Here is a 17,766-nt window from a genome sequence, read left to right on the forward strand (position 1 = left end):
GCAACCAGAGAGGTCCACCCGGCTTGGCCCCTCCACCTCTCTGTGCAGAAGGGGACACCAGGGCCCCCGGAGCAGCAGGCTGCAGGCCCCATGGGGAGCGGGGGTGGCAATGGAACCCAGGCTCCTCTCCAGGTGGGCAGGGGCTGATGAGGACAGCAAGGAGCAGGCCTCACCTGAAAGGGTCTGCGGGGTCTTTGGCGTCACAAACGTCCGCGTGGCCGTGGCAGACGCAGCGGCCTCCGATGCTGATGTCCTTGATGCTGTAGTAGTACTGCACAGGGCCTGTGAGCGTGGGGCCAGCCACCCCGTCCCCAGGGCAGGGCCCCAGCACACCCACCCCTCCCGCAGGGCCAGCCTGGTGCTGGGGCCAGGGCACATGCTTACCCGGCGGGTGACGGTGGGGTCCCGCAGCGCCTTGCCCATGAGGTGGCCCAGCAGGGTGTTGGTGCGCAGGAAGCGCAGCCGGATATTGGTGGCTTTGGTGAAATCCCGCAGCAGCGGGGAGTAGGAGAAGTTCCTGGCTCCCGGGCGCCCGTTGACCAGGGACACCACAATCTGCAGCAAGCATGGGCTGTGAGTCACATGGAGGCCACAAGCCTCTGACACCACCAGCTGACCCGTGAGGCCCAAGGGGCCTGGGGCGGCCACCCCTGCAGCCCACCTCGCCATTCTCCAGGGGCACTATGCGCGAATACTCTGTGGTACAGATGACATGGTCGTCCTGGGCGATGCGCTCCAGCGTCCGAGGCCCGAAGCGCTCCAGGCAATCCCTCTTGGAGGCTGCGGTTAAGGAGCCAGAAGGTGAGGGCAGGAGCCATCAAACATCCGCAGACCCTGGCCCCAGAGGCACACCCCTACTTCTCTGAGGTGGGGCGCTCTTCCCGGATGGGCACCTGCCCACGCTCCACGGGCCAGCAGGATTTATTAAAGAGAGAACTCTGGCTGATAAGGGAACGCTGGCCCTGCCCGTGAAGCTGGACATCCACAGGCCCCACTAGTCCACTCCTGGGTGCCCATCCCTCTCCCTGGAACACGCTGGAGAACACTGCCCCTTGGGATGCCACCCAGCCCCTTTCTGAAGACTCACAAGCCAAGGAGTTTGGAGGACATGTGACCAGGCCTGTCCAACCACAGTGTTCTTGCCAACATGACTGGTCAGGGTGGCACGTGGCCAGGACAGCCAGTGACTCCGTGTTCTCCTGACACAGGCAGCCAAGCTGGCAGGAAGTACGCCCAGAGCTGCCAGGGCCACTTTGTCACCAGAGAGCTGTCTGAGCAGAAGGCCAGTCCAGAGGAGCCTCCTGGCACCGACGCCCTGCCCCAGCCGCTCTACCTGCCTCAGGTGGCTGGGTTGACACCACAGCACCCAGAACTCAGTCCTCGGACTCGGAGGAAGCATGGCATGGCAGCCCACTCCAGGGTCCCCCAGGCCCCCCAGCTCAGGGACACTCACAGGCGAAGAACTGCCACGGCTGGTAGGAGTGGCCAAAGTCCGTGGACCGCTCCAGCACCCAGAGGTCTGGCCGCGGGGAGTTGGCGAACTTGATGAGCACGTAGGCCACGTGGAAAACCTGCAGGGGGGACAGCGTGGGTGCTGGGAGCCACCGCAGGTGACAGCCCCTCACCACTCAGGGGCTGTGGGCTTGCCAGGGGAGTAGAGGGACCCAGTGGGAGGGCCTGTGTGGCCACAGGGGTGAACAGATGGGAACTGGCCCCTTCTGAAGGGCTCTTCTCCTAATCCCGGGGTGGCCCAGGGCTCAGCAGCCCCCTCCCCAGCCCTCACCCTCCGTCTTCCAGGAGCTCGGGAGCCGTGGACAAGGCACCCTGGGGGAGCAGCCGCCTTCAACAGGGCTGGCCAAGGTAGAGAGAGAAGCACACCAAGGTCCCCCAAAGCCCCATGTCTAGCCAGGATATCAGCTTGGCAGTGCCCCAACACCCCAGTGAGACTGGCACATTGACAGCGGCCTGCCTCCCGGACAGAGCCCCTGTCCCAGCCCTACCTGACCAGCCCCAGCACTAACCTGACCACCCCCAGCCGTATCCTGACCACCCCAGCTGTACCCTGACCACCCCCAGCACCTACCCCTCTACTCTCTAACCAGCCCATGGAGGCCCAGGGCAGAGGGGACCATGGAGCAAGTTGGGGCACAACTGCACCATTTTGGGGCCCCCTTAGGGACATAGGAAAAGAACCCCCAGAGCTGAGCTGAGCAGAACAGGGGAGACCTCCCCAGCCAGGAACTGGGGGCTATGGCTTCTCTGTGGCCCTGGGCACATCAGGGTAGATCCTAGCCAAGCGCAAGGGGTGCTGCCTCTCCAGAGGCACCCGCACCCGCAGGCCCTGCCCAGGGAGCCCGTCTCTCCCTGCTCTCTCCCAGTGTTGGGAGGAGGGTGCCCAGAGCCTCGGTGCTGGTCTTCCTGGCCAGGGCACAGCTTCCCAGGGCATCCCAATGTCCATGCACACTCCTCAGCACCCTGGCAAGTCCTGGCCCCAGGCCCCAGCCCCAGCTGGCCCAGCCCTCACAGACCTCTGGGCCTCAGGGAAGCCCGCCAGGGCTGCAGCTGACCTATCCACCTTCTCCCTCCAGGGCCAGCCTGGGAACTGGAGCAGACAGGGAAGGCCACTGTCTAGTCCACGCTCTGCTCGTGCCACGGAGACCCAGTAGTATGGGGCAGTGCCCCAGGGCACCCCCTTCTCACTGCAGCAGGTAACCTGATGGGCTGCTGTTGACCCTGGACAGGGCAGGGTGGGGGACCAGTCACCCCTCAGGCAGCACGGCTCAGGTGGGGCAGGCCCCAGGACCCCAGGAGTGGTGCTGGGTGCCGCCCTTGCCCCAAAGTCTAGTGTGGCAGGCACGGCAGGTGGGAGCCAAGGGCAGCTCCCGGTGGGGGTGGGGGCACAGGCCTGTCCACCCCTGCAAGTGCTGAGGTCATCTTCCCCTTCCCTGAGGGAAGACAGCCCACCCAGTTGGGGAAGGGAGACCTCACGCCCAGACCCACACCTCAGCCTCAATGCCCTTGGGCCCACCCTACATGCATTCCCTGGTGTCTAAGACTTTGGGGGGGGCAGGGAGGGGTCTGCAGGGAGAGGGGAGGAGTGGACACTCGTGTGGGCGTGTCAGAAACAGACAGAGGCTGCTCCCAGGGGCCACAGCCCAGCCCCAGTAACAGCCCCCGGGGAGCCGGTCCGCCCACCCCCCACCCCCACCCCCCCCACCCCCCCACCCCCCCACCCCCCCCACCCCCCGCCTGAGCAGCGCCCCAGGCTGCACCCTTGCGGGCCACTCGTCCCGTCCTGGTCAGCCGGCCCTGCATTTTTCCAAGCTGAGAGCACTTTCACAAATATTGACTCCAAGACGCTATGGGCAGGGTAAGGGGGGCACGGAAACTTCTGCCCCCATGCTGGGATGCACTTAAGATCTCGGCCTGCAATCTGTCCGCCCACCCACGGCTGTCAGATAGGACGCGGACAGCTGTCCTGCTTCCCGGCTGGCGGAAGGCAGGAAAGGCTGTGCCTAAGTGCTGCCCGTCTGTCCCCAACCTGGTCCCTGCTCCCAGGGCCATGGCAGCACCCTTGCTGTGACCTGGGAGGGGCACAGACCCCTGGCCTCCCTGGATGCAGCCCGCCCCCTCCTAGCCTGCTCCACTCAGCGGCCAGCGCCAGCTGACCTTTCCGCTGCTACATAGTTCTGGGCAGAAGGAAAAAAATGTCTTTTAAAGCAAAAGCCAAACAAAAGCCGCCGGTTATTTTTAAAAATCTGGCTATTTTGGGGCAGGCACATCTCCAGGGCAGCAGCCAGCAGCCTGTCACTACGCCCCCTGCCCCACCCCCAGCCTGACCTCAGAGGGTCCAGGCTCCCTGAGGAGGGCTTCTGTCCTGGTGACCCCCACCTGACAAGGGCCAGTGAGAGCACAGGGTCAGAGCCGGGGCAGGAGTCCAGGGCAGGCTCCAGGGCTGTGTGGCCTTGGGAAGGCACTGCCCCTCTCTGGGCACAGGGCAGTGGGAAGAGGTTCCGAGAGGAGGGATCAGGGTGAGGTGTCTTCATGACAGTGTGAAGGTTCAAGAGGCTCAGAGGCAGGTGACACCTGTCCCTGGTGGGTGAGCAGCAGCCAGCTGGCAGGGATGCGATGGCCAGCCTGGGTCTCTCCACAGGCCCTGGGGATGTGGGTGGTGGGAGGGCCAGTAGTCTCCAGGGCTCAGCTACATGTCACCAACAGGTAGGTTACGGCTGGGACCTCTGGGGAAGGGGACGGGGCTCCATCTGCTTCCACAGTCTAAGTTTGCCTGGCCCCGGGGTCTGGGGGCCAAGGCAGGGCACAGGTGCTGGCTGTAGCACACATCCCAGCTGAGGGGGCCTGGTCCACCCCCACGGTGTGACTCAGCAGGCAGCCTGTGACTCAGCCTACAGGAAGAAGGCCCCATGCTGATTCCCAGGATGGCCCGGGTCCCAAGCAGGGCTGGCGGAGGCAGGAAGCCTGTCCTCGTCCCAATCTGGGTTAACGTCCTGGCCACTCCCCTCAGATTGAACTCTAGGGCACCCTGACCTCCACGGTCCCCAGCCCTGACCTCCACGGTCCCCATCGCCCTGGCCACTCCTCTCAGATTGAACTCTAGGGCACCCTGACCCCCACAGGACCCCATCGGCTCCAGAACCTGCAGTGGCCTTGGAGTCTGCCTGGTCCAGCCTCCAGCCCGTGCCTCCTCTCCCCATGGCGGCCCCCCCTCAGCAGAGACTGCTGAAAACCTGGTAGGAACATGGACAGGCCAGGCAGGCAGGCCAGCGGTCCGTTCAGGTCCCCAACTAGGCGAAGAAGCACAGCCATCGCCTGAACTGATCACTACAGAACAGGCCTCAGCTGAACCCACCCGAGAGAGAGTGCAGTGAAACAGCAGGGTGCACCCGCAAGCCCACCGCCACGCAGGAAAAGCCCACTGAGGGCAGGCGCAGGCCAGGAGCCCACCCTACTGGGGGTCCAAAGCAGGTGGGCGGACTGTCGAGGAACTGTCAGGGCTGCGAGGGCCTGTGGAGTTTGGATCTGGAAGGTTGCCCAAGGCTCAGGTGGTGAAGCCCCAGCTGCCAGCCAGCTCTCCAGAGGTGGGGGACCTCTTGGGGTAACCCGTCTGCGACAGCCTCTTCTACCATGGGCTCCTGCTGGGAAGCTCTGTGCTGCCACGGGCCCAAGCCACGGGCCAAGCCACGGGGCCAAGCCACAGGCCACATATGGGAACCATGAGCCCACATAAACTTTCCATTTGGTCATTTTGGGTATTTAGTCACAGGGACAGAAGTCAAGTGACACGGCTTGGCAGAACAGGGAAACCTGGGGATCCCAGCCAGGCAAATGGCCCCTGTGGCCCCTGCACCTCAACAGAGCTGGACCTGGGGTGGACCAGTGACCCACCAACCAGCCAAAGAAGGTCCCTGCCCTCCTCCTGTGGTCCAGCCAGGTCAGGCCAGATGGTCAGCCCAGGGCCACAGGAAGTGCAGTTTACCCCCAGGGGACCCCGCGGCTGAAACCAAACAGTTTAGTCTGTGCTGAGACACGGTGACACCGGCACCCTAGGCTTGTTTAAAAATGCAGACAACAGGAAGCCCTGGGAGCCTCCAGGGTCTGCAGAGCCTGCGTCCAGCAGAGCGCCCTTGTGTGGGGTGGCTGGACAGGGTGTGGCTGTTTGGGATTGAGACATGGGGACAGCTGCAGGGGATGGCTGCTTAGGGCTACCAAGGGTCACTGTGGTAGCAGCAGGAGGCACAGGCTGGGGAGAAAGGCCACAAGAGCCCCTTGGGCCAGGTCTTCCTTTGGGTGACAGGGAGAGGGAGGGGACAGGAAGGGGCAGGAACCCTCCTGAGGGAAGAGGCAGGGGGAGGGGCTGCTGCCTCAGGGTAGCCAGGGACCCCCACAAGAACCCAGCTGGAAGAGCCAGGGTCAGCCTAGCCGCGCACTGTCCATGCTGCCACGCTCTGAAACTGAAGTCCAGTCACAGCTGCGTTTCCTGTCACCTCCCGACAACCCACTGATGGTCTTAGGGCACTGGCCACGTGGCCAAGCACCCGGCTGAGGGACATGCCAGTGGCCTCTACCTTGTAACCACCAGGCCTTCAGCACTGGGACCAGGAGCCCAAGCCACCCATCCTGAAGGTGGGCAGGTCGGGCTGGGCCTAAGGGCACACCCCGACAGCCAGGGCAGCACCCCACCGAGCCCCGTGTTCTCACTCCCTGGCTTGTGGAAGACAGCCCGGGAGGAGGGGTCCAGGGACCAGCCACAGCCAAGCCCAAGGTCTCCCTCGACAACAGCCTGGGATCTTTACACGCCACACTGGTGCTGTGCCTCCGTCCCCAGGTACCTAGGGAGGACACTCACGCCATGGTCAGGAGCTTCGCCAGAGCTGTGCCCCGCAGCGATCCTGTTTGGCTGGGGCACAGCTGACCCCTCCCGTCCCTGCCTCCTCCTCCTGCCAGCAGGTCCCACCTTGGGGGCAAAGCCTCCCTGACATTTCCAGCCCTCCGCCAGCACCCTGGCCTCACATCCAACCGCCCCGCCCACATCCCAAGGGCTAGCCCTCAAGCCCCTCTGCTGCTGACCCTTACCTGCCACCTAGCCCCCCAGCCTGTTCTGCAGCTGTGGCTGGGACAGGGCTGGGACAAGCCTGCTACTTCCCCTGAGCCACTGCAGGCAGCAGGGTCAAAGCCAGGGCCACCCTGCCAGGAAGGGCCCAAGTACTTTCCACTGCTTATCTGACCCAACCTGAGGAAAGGGAGGGGCTGCCGGGGAGAGTCCCTGCTGGCCTGGTCACCCAGGGGGGCGTCTGAAGAGGGAGGGGCACAGGCCAGAGCCGGCCCAGCTCACCTCTGCCCACTCTGCAGGAACTGGGCCTACTGGGCTGGCGTGTGGGTGGAGGACAAGGACCTGGGACCCTGTGGCAGAGCCCAGAGATGGACACTCAAGCCAGGACCCTTTGCCTCTTGGCCGGAGCCCTGACAGGCGCTTTCCATTGCCTGGACTCAGGGCTGCATGAGGATCTGGGCCAGTCATCTGACCACTCAGCCCTAGAAGCTTCCAGAAGAACAAGGAGATGCACAAGAACCCCCACTGAGCCCCAGGCAGGTCAGGCTGCGTCTCAGGAAACTGCTCCTGAGTCACCAGGCACCATCGGGAGCCTCTTCCTGGGGCTACTCCCCTGCAGAAAGAGTCACCAGGCCCAGGCCCTCCAGGAGTCCTGTCCAGAGACAGGCTGTTCCCAGACAGAGGCCACAGGGACTGCCCCACTGCCCCGTGTGAGAGCCCTTGGGTCCCACCCACAGGGGTGTGAGACAGAAGTGTCCAGGCGGCCAGCCCACCTCCCAGGCCTGAGAGGTGCAGGAAGCAGGCCTGTGCCAGTGCCAGCCGCCCCCGCCCCTTCCCAGGGCATCCGCTCCAATCCCAGAACAAAGGCAGCGGCCGAGCCCAGCTTCCTGACGCAGCCCCAGCCCCAGCCCAGGGCCAGCGGCATCTCCAAGGATGGGCCCACCCCCATGGTGCCAAACCCCAGGAAGAACTTCCCCCAGCAATAGAACTGGAACTGGGTCCACAGCCCCCCCCCCCACCTCAGAAATGGCTGGGACAAGGCAGGGCTCCAGGCCCCCACTAAGACTGGTAGCCCCTGGGCCAGCCAAGACAGAGGCCTTGGTGGACGCATCTAGCCAGACAGAGAAGGGTAGACAGGAGATGGCTGGGTGGGGGAGGAGGGGGAGGGAGGAGGGGGTGGCCTCTTCCTGAACACTTCCCTACACCCTACACTTGGCGAAACCGAGGCCCAGAGAGGAAGATGTCCATGCAGTGGACCCTCTCCCTGCCAGGAGGACTCTGAAGGCAGATCTCTAGGTGCCACTCACACAAGAGAGGCCAGCAGGCTTCAGAGCCCACCCTCAGTGCTCCCACCTGGTCCACCCAGGTTGCCATGGAGACCAGGCCCTCTCCCTCCCCCAGCCCAGGCGGGCTGGTCCCTGGGAGGAAGGAAGACCCCTCAGCCCCCAGCAGGTGAGAGTTCACACACTGAACTGCCCGACCCTGTGCCAGAGACTAGGGTGCCCCAGGGTCCTACTGGGGCTGCCGAAGCCTCCCTAGGCGACAGGGAGACTAGACGGTGAAAACCAGTGAGATGACTGATGGTCAGCCCCTCCCCATTCTCCTCCCCACCTTGGCAGCAGGGACAGAACAGCAAAACCAGGTCCCTCTGGCAACCCCAAGCCACCTACTGGGAGTCCAGCACACTTGCCCTGCCGGGCTGGGTCCATGTGCTGCCAGAAGCAGGCAGCGGGGACCCGCCTGGGGCTTGTCCTTTCAGCGGGCCTGCAGGAGTCTGCATGCAGGAGACTTGGTCACCTCCCAACACCTTTAGGTTGTGGGGAGGACAGACTCAGAAAAGAGTCCTGGGTCACACCGCAGGATGGCAGAAAGCAGGCCAGGACACAGGCTCTGGGCATGCAGGGTAGGTCTGCGGGCTCTGGCACCACCTCCTCACTCCTACGCCCAGGGAAGAACAGTGCTGCTGGCCCATGTCACAGGCCAGGACCCCAGGGCTAGGGGAGGACACAATGTGCGTCAGCCAGGGAGCCTCTCAAGGTCCCAGGCCCTGTCCCCCTTATGGGGCTGACTCATCTCCAAGGAGCACCAGGCCCCACCCACCTGCCTGCACGGGGCCTGGGGCTAAGGATGGATGGGAACTAGAGGCCTGTGTGCGCCCACCTACCCTCAGGCCACCAGGCCAGGGCACAGGTATTCCAGGAATGTCCACCTCAGCCCGGCCTCTGGCATTCCTGCAGCCCCTCCCACGGCCGCCAGGAATTCCTCAGAGTAAACACCAGGGTGCCCAGAGCACCAGGGGACCAGGCCCGAGCACTTCTGCCCGCCCCTGCCACACACCTCCCCCACTGGCCCTTCCTTCCCTGTGTCCAGGGACACTGAGAAAACCAAGGTGCGCTGCTGCCTTCACAGGTGCTGGCCTCCCCCCGCAGGCCTGTCTGGGCCTGGCCACCAGCCCTGGGACCATTTCCTCACTGTCAGTGCCCCAGGTAAGCCTGTGGCAGAGGAGCAGGGTGGGAGCCGCACAGGCCCAGAGGGACCTACCTGGCCCAGGTCCAGGGTGACGTTGACCTCGTTGTACTCCAGGCCGCGGGACAGCGGCGGGCTCTGCCACCAGCGCTCGGTGCCGTCAATGGCATTGCTCACAGGATGTGCCTTGTTGCTCTGGGCAGCTGTGCAGATGTCACAGTACTGGCCCTACAGGGAGAGGAGGGTCAGACGGCCAGGAGAGGGTCCCGGGGTCCCATCACAGCAGCTCCACCCCCAACCTCCAGACCTGTCCCCAGGGCCAGGGAGTGCGGCCACTTTCCGGTTAAAGGCTGCGGTTCACATGAGATGGTCACAGGAAGACCAGGGGCAGGGGCAGGGCTCAGGGGGGAGGCGAGGCTGGGGCTGAGGAGGCAGCACCACAGAAGACCTCCAGGGGACGATTGCAGGCAGGTGGCCTGCCCATTGCACCCTGCCAGAGGGCCTGGGCAGGGTCAGTGGGGGAAGAGCCACAGACAGAAAGTTCACCTGTCGGGGAGGGCGTCTGGTGGCCAGGAGGGTGGGAGAGAGGCGCTGGCTCCACCAACCTGTCTCCCACGCCCCTGCCCAACTCTCACACAGAGCCCTCTGGACTAGGGTCCTCCTCCAGCCAGGGGCAGCCTGGGAGGCAGGCTCAGAGGGCAGGTGTGGGCGCCACGGCAGGTGAAGCCTGGGCCTCCAGCTTGGGACAGGGCCAAGTAAGTCATGGCGACCACACCATGGAGCCTCAGTGTCCCCATCTGCAGAGTGGGGAGGACGCTGCACCTGCCTCTGGCTGAACAAGGATTAACAGATCACATTCAGGGCTGGCAACTGTTCCTGTCATGGTCTAACCACCTGCTGGGGGACGAGGAGGAAGCTCCACTAGGAGCCTGTCCTGCTGTCCCTGGTGGGGGAGGGGCAGGGCCCTGGCTGCAGGCCAGTGGAACCCACCCCCACAAGGAAACCAGACCTGCTGTCCCTCTGCACACAAAGGCAGCCCTGGAGACTCACACTGACTGAGGCCCAGCCTGGGAAACTGGGTGGCTGTCCTCCCAGGCTCCAGGCTGGGGCTGAGGGAGGTGGGCAGACTAACCCTGCTGGAGACGGGCCTGCACTCCGGACCACCCAGGTGCTGACCCACACCCTGCCAGGCTTCACTGCTTTACTCCACCCTGCGACTTCTCTGGCTAGTCCCCACTGGAGGCCTTACTTCCCTTGAGGCCCAGAGTTCTGGACCTCACTCCTTGCCACGGCCCAGTCCACCCCCGAGAGCAGCCACACGGAGGAGCTAGGGCAGTGGGGGCCTGCATGAGCCACACCACCAAGCTTAAACGGTGACCCCAAACTGGAACCCAGGGCTCCCTGGCCTGCTGAGCCAGGGCTGAGCAAAGGGCCCAGGGCCTCCCTGGGAGCACCATGCAGCCGAGCTGGCTGACCCAGGGAGGCTGGGCCCAGGGTCAAAGGTTAGGGTCTTCCAGGAGCCCAGGAAGCACATGCTCAGCCCTGCCAGCAGCAGAGGTGGTCTGGAGGGCCAGGGAGAGATGGCCCTGGTCCCACTCAGCAGCAATCCACAGCAGGAGCTCCAGGTAGTAGCCAGGGCCTCCCTGATGGCCTCTTTGTTGGGTTGGCTCACAGTGGACAGAGCTGGGAAACAGGCTCCCTGAGCCCTCTGCCGCAGCAGAGGGTCCTGCTGGGAACAGAGCTAGGAAACAGCAAGACACTGATAAGGACTTCCCCTTCCAGTGAGTCACCTCTAGTCTGGCCCCAGGCCAGCCTGGGCTCCTCGGATGCCTACCTGAGAGAGAGAAGGTGGAAGTCCCTGCTGCCCACTCATTGCCTTGTCCAGAGGCCCAGCAGGATGCACCCAGGCTCCCAGGTGAGATGCCCCAAGCCTCCGTATGTCCCATCTCCTCCACCATCCCTGCCACCACGGGACTGCCACCCCACACTGGGGCAGGCTCTGCTCATAGGATGGAAGAGCAGCTGTGGCTTCCTGTCCTCCACACCTATGCCCACCTGCCTAGAGCACCCAGCCAGGTGCTGTGGGCAAGGCCCATCACTGACCCATCCGAGGCAGGGAATCTGAGGCCTTTGAGCTCAGAAAAGAAGGTTTCCGAGGTCACAGTGGTCCTGTCAGCCACGTAACCTTGGAGCAGGGTCACTAATGGCCCAGTGTTGCACACGCCTCTGCGTGCCATGCACGGGTGAGGCACAGCCCATGCCATCACAGAAAGCCAGACCCAGGTTTGTCGAGTGGTCACTGTGCGCCTGTCTTCCAGGCTCTAGGCCAGGCTCCCAGCCTCAGGCAAGGTGTGCGTCACCCACCAACTAGGAACCGAATCTCGGAGGAAACACAGCTGAGGAGAGGCGGGGGAGGGGCCTTGACCCCAGAGGACTAGGCCTAAGCACTAGGCAGAGGTGATAGCAGCCATGAGGGGACACATACAAGCAGGGGTCCCCAGCCAGGCAGCACTGCTGGCAGTAGGGCAGTGGTCTGGGATCTGGAAGTGACTGGGCCCTCCCTGGTACAGTGCAAACTCCCAGCTGAGCAGAGGAGAGTCCTGGGGAGCTTGGCCAGGCCCCTGGGGCAGGTCCGGAGGGACCCGCAGGCTCTCTATCTTGACACCCGCACCCTTGATGTCAACCAGATGCAGTATGGGAACCCAGGCAGAAGGCTTACTGTGGCTCTCTGCAGCTGACCCAGTTCTGGCTTTGGGGCTTCAGGCAGGTGACTACACCCTTCCAGGCCTCAGTTTCCCCACCTGAAGGGTGGACTCCACCCTCCAACGCCTAGAGCTGTGTTGGGCTTGAAGAGAATGCATGTGGGCCCAGGGGCACAGGGGGCTGGCCACCTCTCAGCGCCTTCCTCCCCAAGGGTGGGACCCCTGGTCATCTCCTTCCAGAAGGGTGGACCAGGGTCCCTGGAAGAGGCTAAGGTTGCACCTGGAATTTGACTCAGGGTGGGCTATCAAAGAGTTCCTGGAGCAGACTTTGCCTGTCCCCTAGGCTGACCCAGCCCCAACCTAAATCCAGAAGACCTGTTCGACCCTACTGTCCTGGCTGGGGTCCAACCACAGGGCCAGAAACTGGACCCACCAAAGGCTCACCACCTGGGGAAAAACCTCCAGAGCTCTTCAGGGATTGACCCACCGCCTGCTGGGCAGCAAGGCTCAGAGCATTGCCCACAGGTGTTCCACTCCCAGTGAAAGCTTGGGCTCTTGCCTTCCCTGACCTGGATGTCCCACCCAGGTCCTCTGCCCACCGCGGGGGAGGGCAGGGGAGGCTTCAACCCTAGGATGATGGCAATGAGGGCCCCAACACTTGAGCAGGGCCCCTGGCCCCTCCCGCCTTCATCCCGTCCCCATCCGGAGGCCAGCAGGTTCCAGCCTGTCCCGGGGGAAGGCGGAGCCGCCCGCCCCCTCCCCACAGGCAGCCAGCGCCGAGGCCAAGTCCCGCCCTCGCCGGGATCCCGGACTTAGGGCTGCCAGGGACTAGGCACCAGCACCCTCCCTCCCGGCTCACCGCCACCGAACTGAACGTCCCCCGCAGCCCCCAAGTTCACAAGGACACTTCATGGGTCCTTCCGGAGGGACGCGGTTTCCCGTCCGAGCCTGAGTGGCCGGGTTGGGGTCTCTCTCGGTCCCCCGAGATGCTAAGCCAGGGAGTCGGCGGGAGAGTCGGTACCTGGACTCTTCCCCGCCCATGGCGCTCCCCAAGGAGTCGGGCTGAGTTCCGGATCCAAGCCCGGTGCGCCCTGGTCCCGAAAGCCTCGGGACGGTGTCCCCTACTCCCCCGCCCCGCGCTCACTTGGATGGTCTGGTTGGGGTCCCCGCCGGCCACGGGGCCCCCCACGAGCTTGCAGTAGAGATCCTCGGTGGGGCGCGGGGGGCCGCGCGCCGGGGCCTCCTCGCCGCAGGTCGCGGACGCGGAGATACGGGCGCCCTCGGCCAGGTTGAAGTAGGGCGGGTGCAGGCTGAAGTCGCCGTCCTCTGGGGCCCGTGCCCGCGCCGCGCCCAGCAGCACCAATCCGGCCAGCAGCAGTGGCGTGGGACCCCGGGGGCCGCCTGCGCCCAGTGCGCTCCGGGTGCGGAGCCGTGCGTCCCGCGGAGCCATCTTCCGGCTCCGGACAGTGCCTCGGTGCTCCAGGGACAGCGCACCCGGCGGGAGCCCGGCGGGTCTGAAGCGCGGTGGCCGGCCCGGCTCGCTCCGCCCGCAGACGTCAGGCCCCGCCCCGGCCCGCCCGGGAGCCCGAGCCCGGTGCCCCCGGGAGAGGGCTGGGGGGGAGAGGGGGCAGGGGGAGGGGCGCCGGGCGGCCTTAACCCTTCAGACCCCGGCCCTGCCGGCCTACCGGAAGGGGCACCTGCTGGCCGGGGTCCAGGCCCTAGGATCTGGTGCCGCAGCGCCTCCCTGCTCCCCGAGGCCGTGGTTCCGGACCCCAGATGGGACCCTCCTGGGGTGCCCCAACCACAACGCGCAGGGGCCTGCCTCTCCCCGTCCAGCATCCCCCCTTTGTTTCCCTAACTTCAGTCACCTGAGGGGCTCCTGAGAACTTGCGTGCTGCCCTTGCCCTGCCGAGTCGCCCCATTCTGCGCGTGTGCCGGGAAGGTGCATTCTGCTACCTGTGAGGGGCCAAGGGTGGGTGCCCTGGAAGGATCCTCATCTGCAGGGGGACAGTGAGAGTCCAGTTGGAAACCCCCTTGCTTCCTGGGGCAGCCAGTCTAGAGTAAGCCCCCGGCTTCTGCCTGTCCCATACTCCAGTAGGGGAATGGGGAGGGAGGAAGTGGACCGGGGATGCTAACACGGGCTCTCTATTGAGTGTGGCTGGGTGCCTGTGAGCACCTGTGCTTCCCGGCACCCTGGATTCCCGTTCTCCGGGGGACCCTGGACCCATGCTCAGGGCCACTCCCCTGCTCATGCCTGCAGCTGAAGGACACTAGGCAAAGATCTCAGGGCTGTGTTCCGGTTTCTGCTTTGGGGTGGCTGCAGCTACTGGGTCTCCTCCCCTTGGGTTCCTGGGCCAAACTGGCCTTGAGGGAAGCCCTCAGGGGGTGGGGGTGGGGATGCAGCTGCTGGGCTGGCAGCTCCCGGTCTCTGAGCCAGGCCAGCTGGCCCTGGCCTCTCTTGGGCTGAAGGCTCCCTGGACCATCTCGGGGCGCTGCTGAATTTGTGGGGTGCTGGTCAGCATGTCCTGGTGGGAATCCTGAGCTGGCAGCTCTATCGGAAGGTTGTACCACCATCCACAGTGTCCTGGCCACCCTTGGCCACCTACAAATCTCAAATCCCCAGGAGCTGTGTGGACACAGCTTGGACACAGGCTGCGGGGAGCCTTCCGCTTTCCCTACTGGCTCCTCCCTAACCTGTTAGTTCTCCCACCTGGGGGGTGGGGCACGGAGGCCCATTCTCTAGCCAAAGCTGGGAGTGGAGGAGGGGCGGGGAGGATGGGTGGGCGGAAGACCTGGAGGAATCCGGAGTCCTGGCAGGCTGGCTCAGGAGCTGATTTCTGATCCCCAGCAAGGGACAGCTGGGGCAGTAGCTGGTACCCAGATGGGGGGTTGGCTGGCCCCTCCCTTAGTACTGCCCAGAGGTCCTCCCCATCACACACACACTGGGCAGTGTTCTCTGGCCCTGTGGGCCCCTCTTGACAGCTGGGGCTCTGACAGCCTGGGGGAATAGAGGCTGAGGACCACTCCCCAGGCCAAGATCTGGCAAGGCTTCTGAGAACTTGAGTCGCCAGAGATTTGGACAGACAGAGGTTGGGCTCAGGGCCCCTGAGCCTCCTAGTGGCCAGTCCAGGCCTCTGCCATCCCAGGGCACTGGCCAGGCCAGAGGGAGGGCAGGCTGCCTGGGAATGCGCTGAGTCAGCCTGCCCCAATGGCACCTGGAGGGTCAGCCTGAGTTGCTGCTTCCCAGCAGACAGCTGCCCAGTAACTGGTGGCTGGCAGGGGCGGATGAGTGGGCTGAGGGCAGTGTGGCAAGAGGGCTGGTGGGGTGGCATGCTCTGCCCCTACACTGGGCCCTCCGGTGTGCCAGGGCTTCGGAGGGGCTGGGGGAGGTGGAGGCACTGTCCCAGGGGCAGCATACAGGCCCAGGCAGAGAGGGGGAGGGGTGGGTCTCGTCCCCCCCACCCGTGGACTGGTCAGCTGCCTGATCATCACCAAAGGGGCCATTGACTCTCCTGCCTTCCCCCCCACTCATGGGCACCTGCCACCTTCCTCCTTGAACCTAGCCAGAAGGACCAGGGTGGTCAGGAGCACACGTGGGTCAGCCCCTCCTGTTCCCCCATCAGTCCCAGTGTGGTCTCCTTCCTCCCCGCACTCCGCCAGTGCCCAGTGCCTTCTGTCCCAGCTCCACAGGAGTGAGCGCCCTGTCTGAGGCGGGCAGGGAGAGGGGCCAGGAAAGTTGTGGAGGCAGCTCATCCCTGTCCTGCCAGGCCTCGCCCCCACCAGCCCCAGGTGGCAAGGGACCTGGGGGCAGGCAGAAGTTAGTGACAACTCCCGAGGGGAAAAGATCTGGCAGATCATCCCCCAGCCCTAGGACAGGGGCCCCTGAGCCAAGTGATTCTGTCCTGGGGACAGCCCCCTCACTAGAGCCCCTGCTGACCCTCTAAGGGCATTCCTGGAAGAGCCTCAGCCCCACATGGCCCACCTGGGACAGCTGTCGGGGATCAGGCGGGGCACAGGACATCTGACTCAACCCTTAACCTCTGGGGACACCCCTCCACGGCATGGCCAGGTGTCACAAGCTGCAAAGGAAGACTGCAGATCCAGAGGCAAACCTCCCCAGCCGGGTAGAGAAGGACTCTCCGCCTCTCCGGCTCCAGGGCACCGGAGTTTGGGGTGTTAGAGGCCACATCCCCTTTCTCAGGGCTGCCCTGATGCCCTTCCAGGAGCCAGCAGTGGGGACTTCTGTACCTGTCTTTGGGGCAGAGAAGCCAGGAGGGAGCCGTGGGGCAGGTTCCAGAGGCTGCTGTGGGCATGGTCCAGCGTTGTCCTCTAAGAGGAGGACTGATGAGCTGGGAGGTCTCCTCAGTTGTCTTCAGCCCAGCAGATCAGTGCTTCTGCCCTCCGGTGGCCCTTTCTGCCCCTGAGGAGTGTGCCACGGCTCTCAGCTGGCCCCTGCACTGAGAGCCAGCCTGACCCCGGGAGCTGGGGCTCTGGGCTGATGGTCATCAGGAATGGAGGCCTTGACCTGCCCACCACTTGACCTGGGGCCAGGTTCTCAGAGACTCCACTCCATCCTTCTGCCTCTGCCTGCAGGGTGTGTCCAGCTCACAGGGTATCTGACCCTTCAGGGGCCCCGTGGCTCTTCGGAACCTTCCACCGGACACTGCACACAGCTCGGTTGCTGTTTCAGTTTTTACAACAGAGGAGCCTGGGGGTCTTAGGAGATCAGCCACCTGTCTGGCAGCAAGCAGGCAGAGAGCCTGGGATGGAGGTCTGGCCGCTGGGCACACCTGCTCCTGGCCAGAGGGCCCTGCAGCTAGGGAGGGCTTCAGAGCAAGCCTGGTTCCAGCAGGACCCTCACCAGGGAGCCCTAATCCCCATGGGTCCATTCTGACACTTCCCCTCCTGTCCCCAGCCCTTGGCCTGAGAGACATACCCACCAGTAAGGAGGTGGCCTGGGGACAGCGCACCCCCCCCCCCAGCTCCAAGAGAGAAAGGGCCTGTTCCTTCCAGGGAGGAGGCTACTCCTGGGACCTAGCCCAGGTCGGGGATCCAGAGGGTGTTAGTTGGGGGATCTGGTCCTCCCGGCCCCCAGGAAGGGCAACACCCTGTTAGCCCTCCCCAGCACACACAGCCACCCACTCCCGTGCGCAACGCATACAGTTTTATCCTATTTAACCTTTGGTCTCCCTCCCGGGTCCTCCTCCCGCCCCTCCCCACCTTCCTTCTCCAGATTAGGACCTGTGGGGGACCTGGGTAGGGAGGGGGCTCCAGCACAGTGGGAGGCCAGTGGCACCCAGGGACCCTGTGTCCAGCCCCGGGGCCCCACTGGCCTGTGCCCTCCCCCCCAGGACCCAGGCTCCAGCAGGCCCCTCCCCCATCCTGGGGGCCTGGCCAAATCTGGTTCCCACAGGGTGGCGGGGAGGGCTCTGCTTCTCCAAGAGGTGCCCATAGGCAGCCTTATATGGCCAGGAGGCCTGGAGCCCAGGAGGAATGTCACCCCCCAGCAAGGCCCAGCGGGCAGGGCCAGGGCTTGGTAAGCTGATGGCTTCCAAAGTCCCACAAACCGGGGCCTCCTGGGCCAATGGTCACGAGTGATAGCTGGCCTAGCCATTCCCCTCCCCAACTTTAGGAGGGAAGGAAGGGGACACGGGCAGCTCCGGGAGGTCCCTCATCATGGGGGGAGCAGGCCCCCACCCACACCTGCAAGAGCAGCGCCACAGCCATTTGGCTCCCGGGCCACACTGACGCCCCACGGGGTTCACCCTCTGCTTGGGCCCAGCAGCCCCTGCTCAGTGCCAGGGTCCCCCCCCAGTGGCCCCCCACGTTGTCTATCCTGACTCACTCTCCAGGGGCTCCCTCAGACTGCTCTCTGTCCCCTGTCTGTCTGTCTCTCAGTCTCTGTCCTTCCCTGTTCCTCCGCCTACTGCCCCTGAGCTGCCAAGCTTAGTGGCAGGGTCCTGGGTCCTGGGTGGCCCCTGCAGTGTTGGGCTGGGTCCCCAAAGTGACAGGCCCCAACTGCACCGCTGC

General features: G+C 64.7%; 1 protein-coding gene across 4 annotated transcripts in view; it reads right to left on the reverse strand.

Annotated features, from left to right (window-relative positions):
• The window catches only part of Lama5 (laminin subunit alpha 5), a 42,774-nt gene extending 29,528 nt beyond the window's left edge, over positions 1 to 13,246 (reverse strand). For 3 of the 4 annotated variants that reach the window (XM_027954177.2, XM_071609065.1, XM_071609066.1), the window contains exons 1-6: positions 12,881 to 13,246; positions 9,110 to 9,262; positions 1,454 to 1,571; positions 662 to 780; positions 385 to 555; positions 174 to 271 (exon numbers count right to left, since the gene is read on the reverse strand). In XM_027954177.2, the coding sequence (XP_027809978.2) occupies positions 174 to 271; positions 385 to 555; positions 662 to 780; positions 1,454 to 1,571; positions 9,110 to 9,262; positions 12,881 to 13,186 (965 nt within the window). In that variant the 5' untranslated portion in view covers positions 13,187 to 13,246. Of the gene's footprint in view, positions 1 to 173; positions 272 to 384; positions 556 to 661; positions 781 to 858; positions 1,208 to 1,453; positions 1,572 to 9,109; positions 9,263 to 12,880 lie in introns of those variants that run through there. The other variant, XM_071609067.1, reaches the window with a different exon arrangement.
• Between the last annotated feature and the right edge of the window lie 4,520 nt (positions 13,247 to 17,766).

This window comes from Marmota flaviventris, chromosome 2 (genome assembly GCF_047511675.1).
Source record: "Marmota flaviventris isolate mMarFla1 chromosome 2, mMarFla1.hap1, whole genome shotgun sequence".
Taxonomy (NCBI): domain Eukaryota; kingdom Metazoa; phylum Chordata; class Mammalia; order Rodentia; family Sciuridae; genus Marmota; species Marmota flaviventris.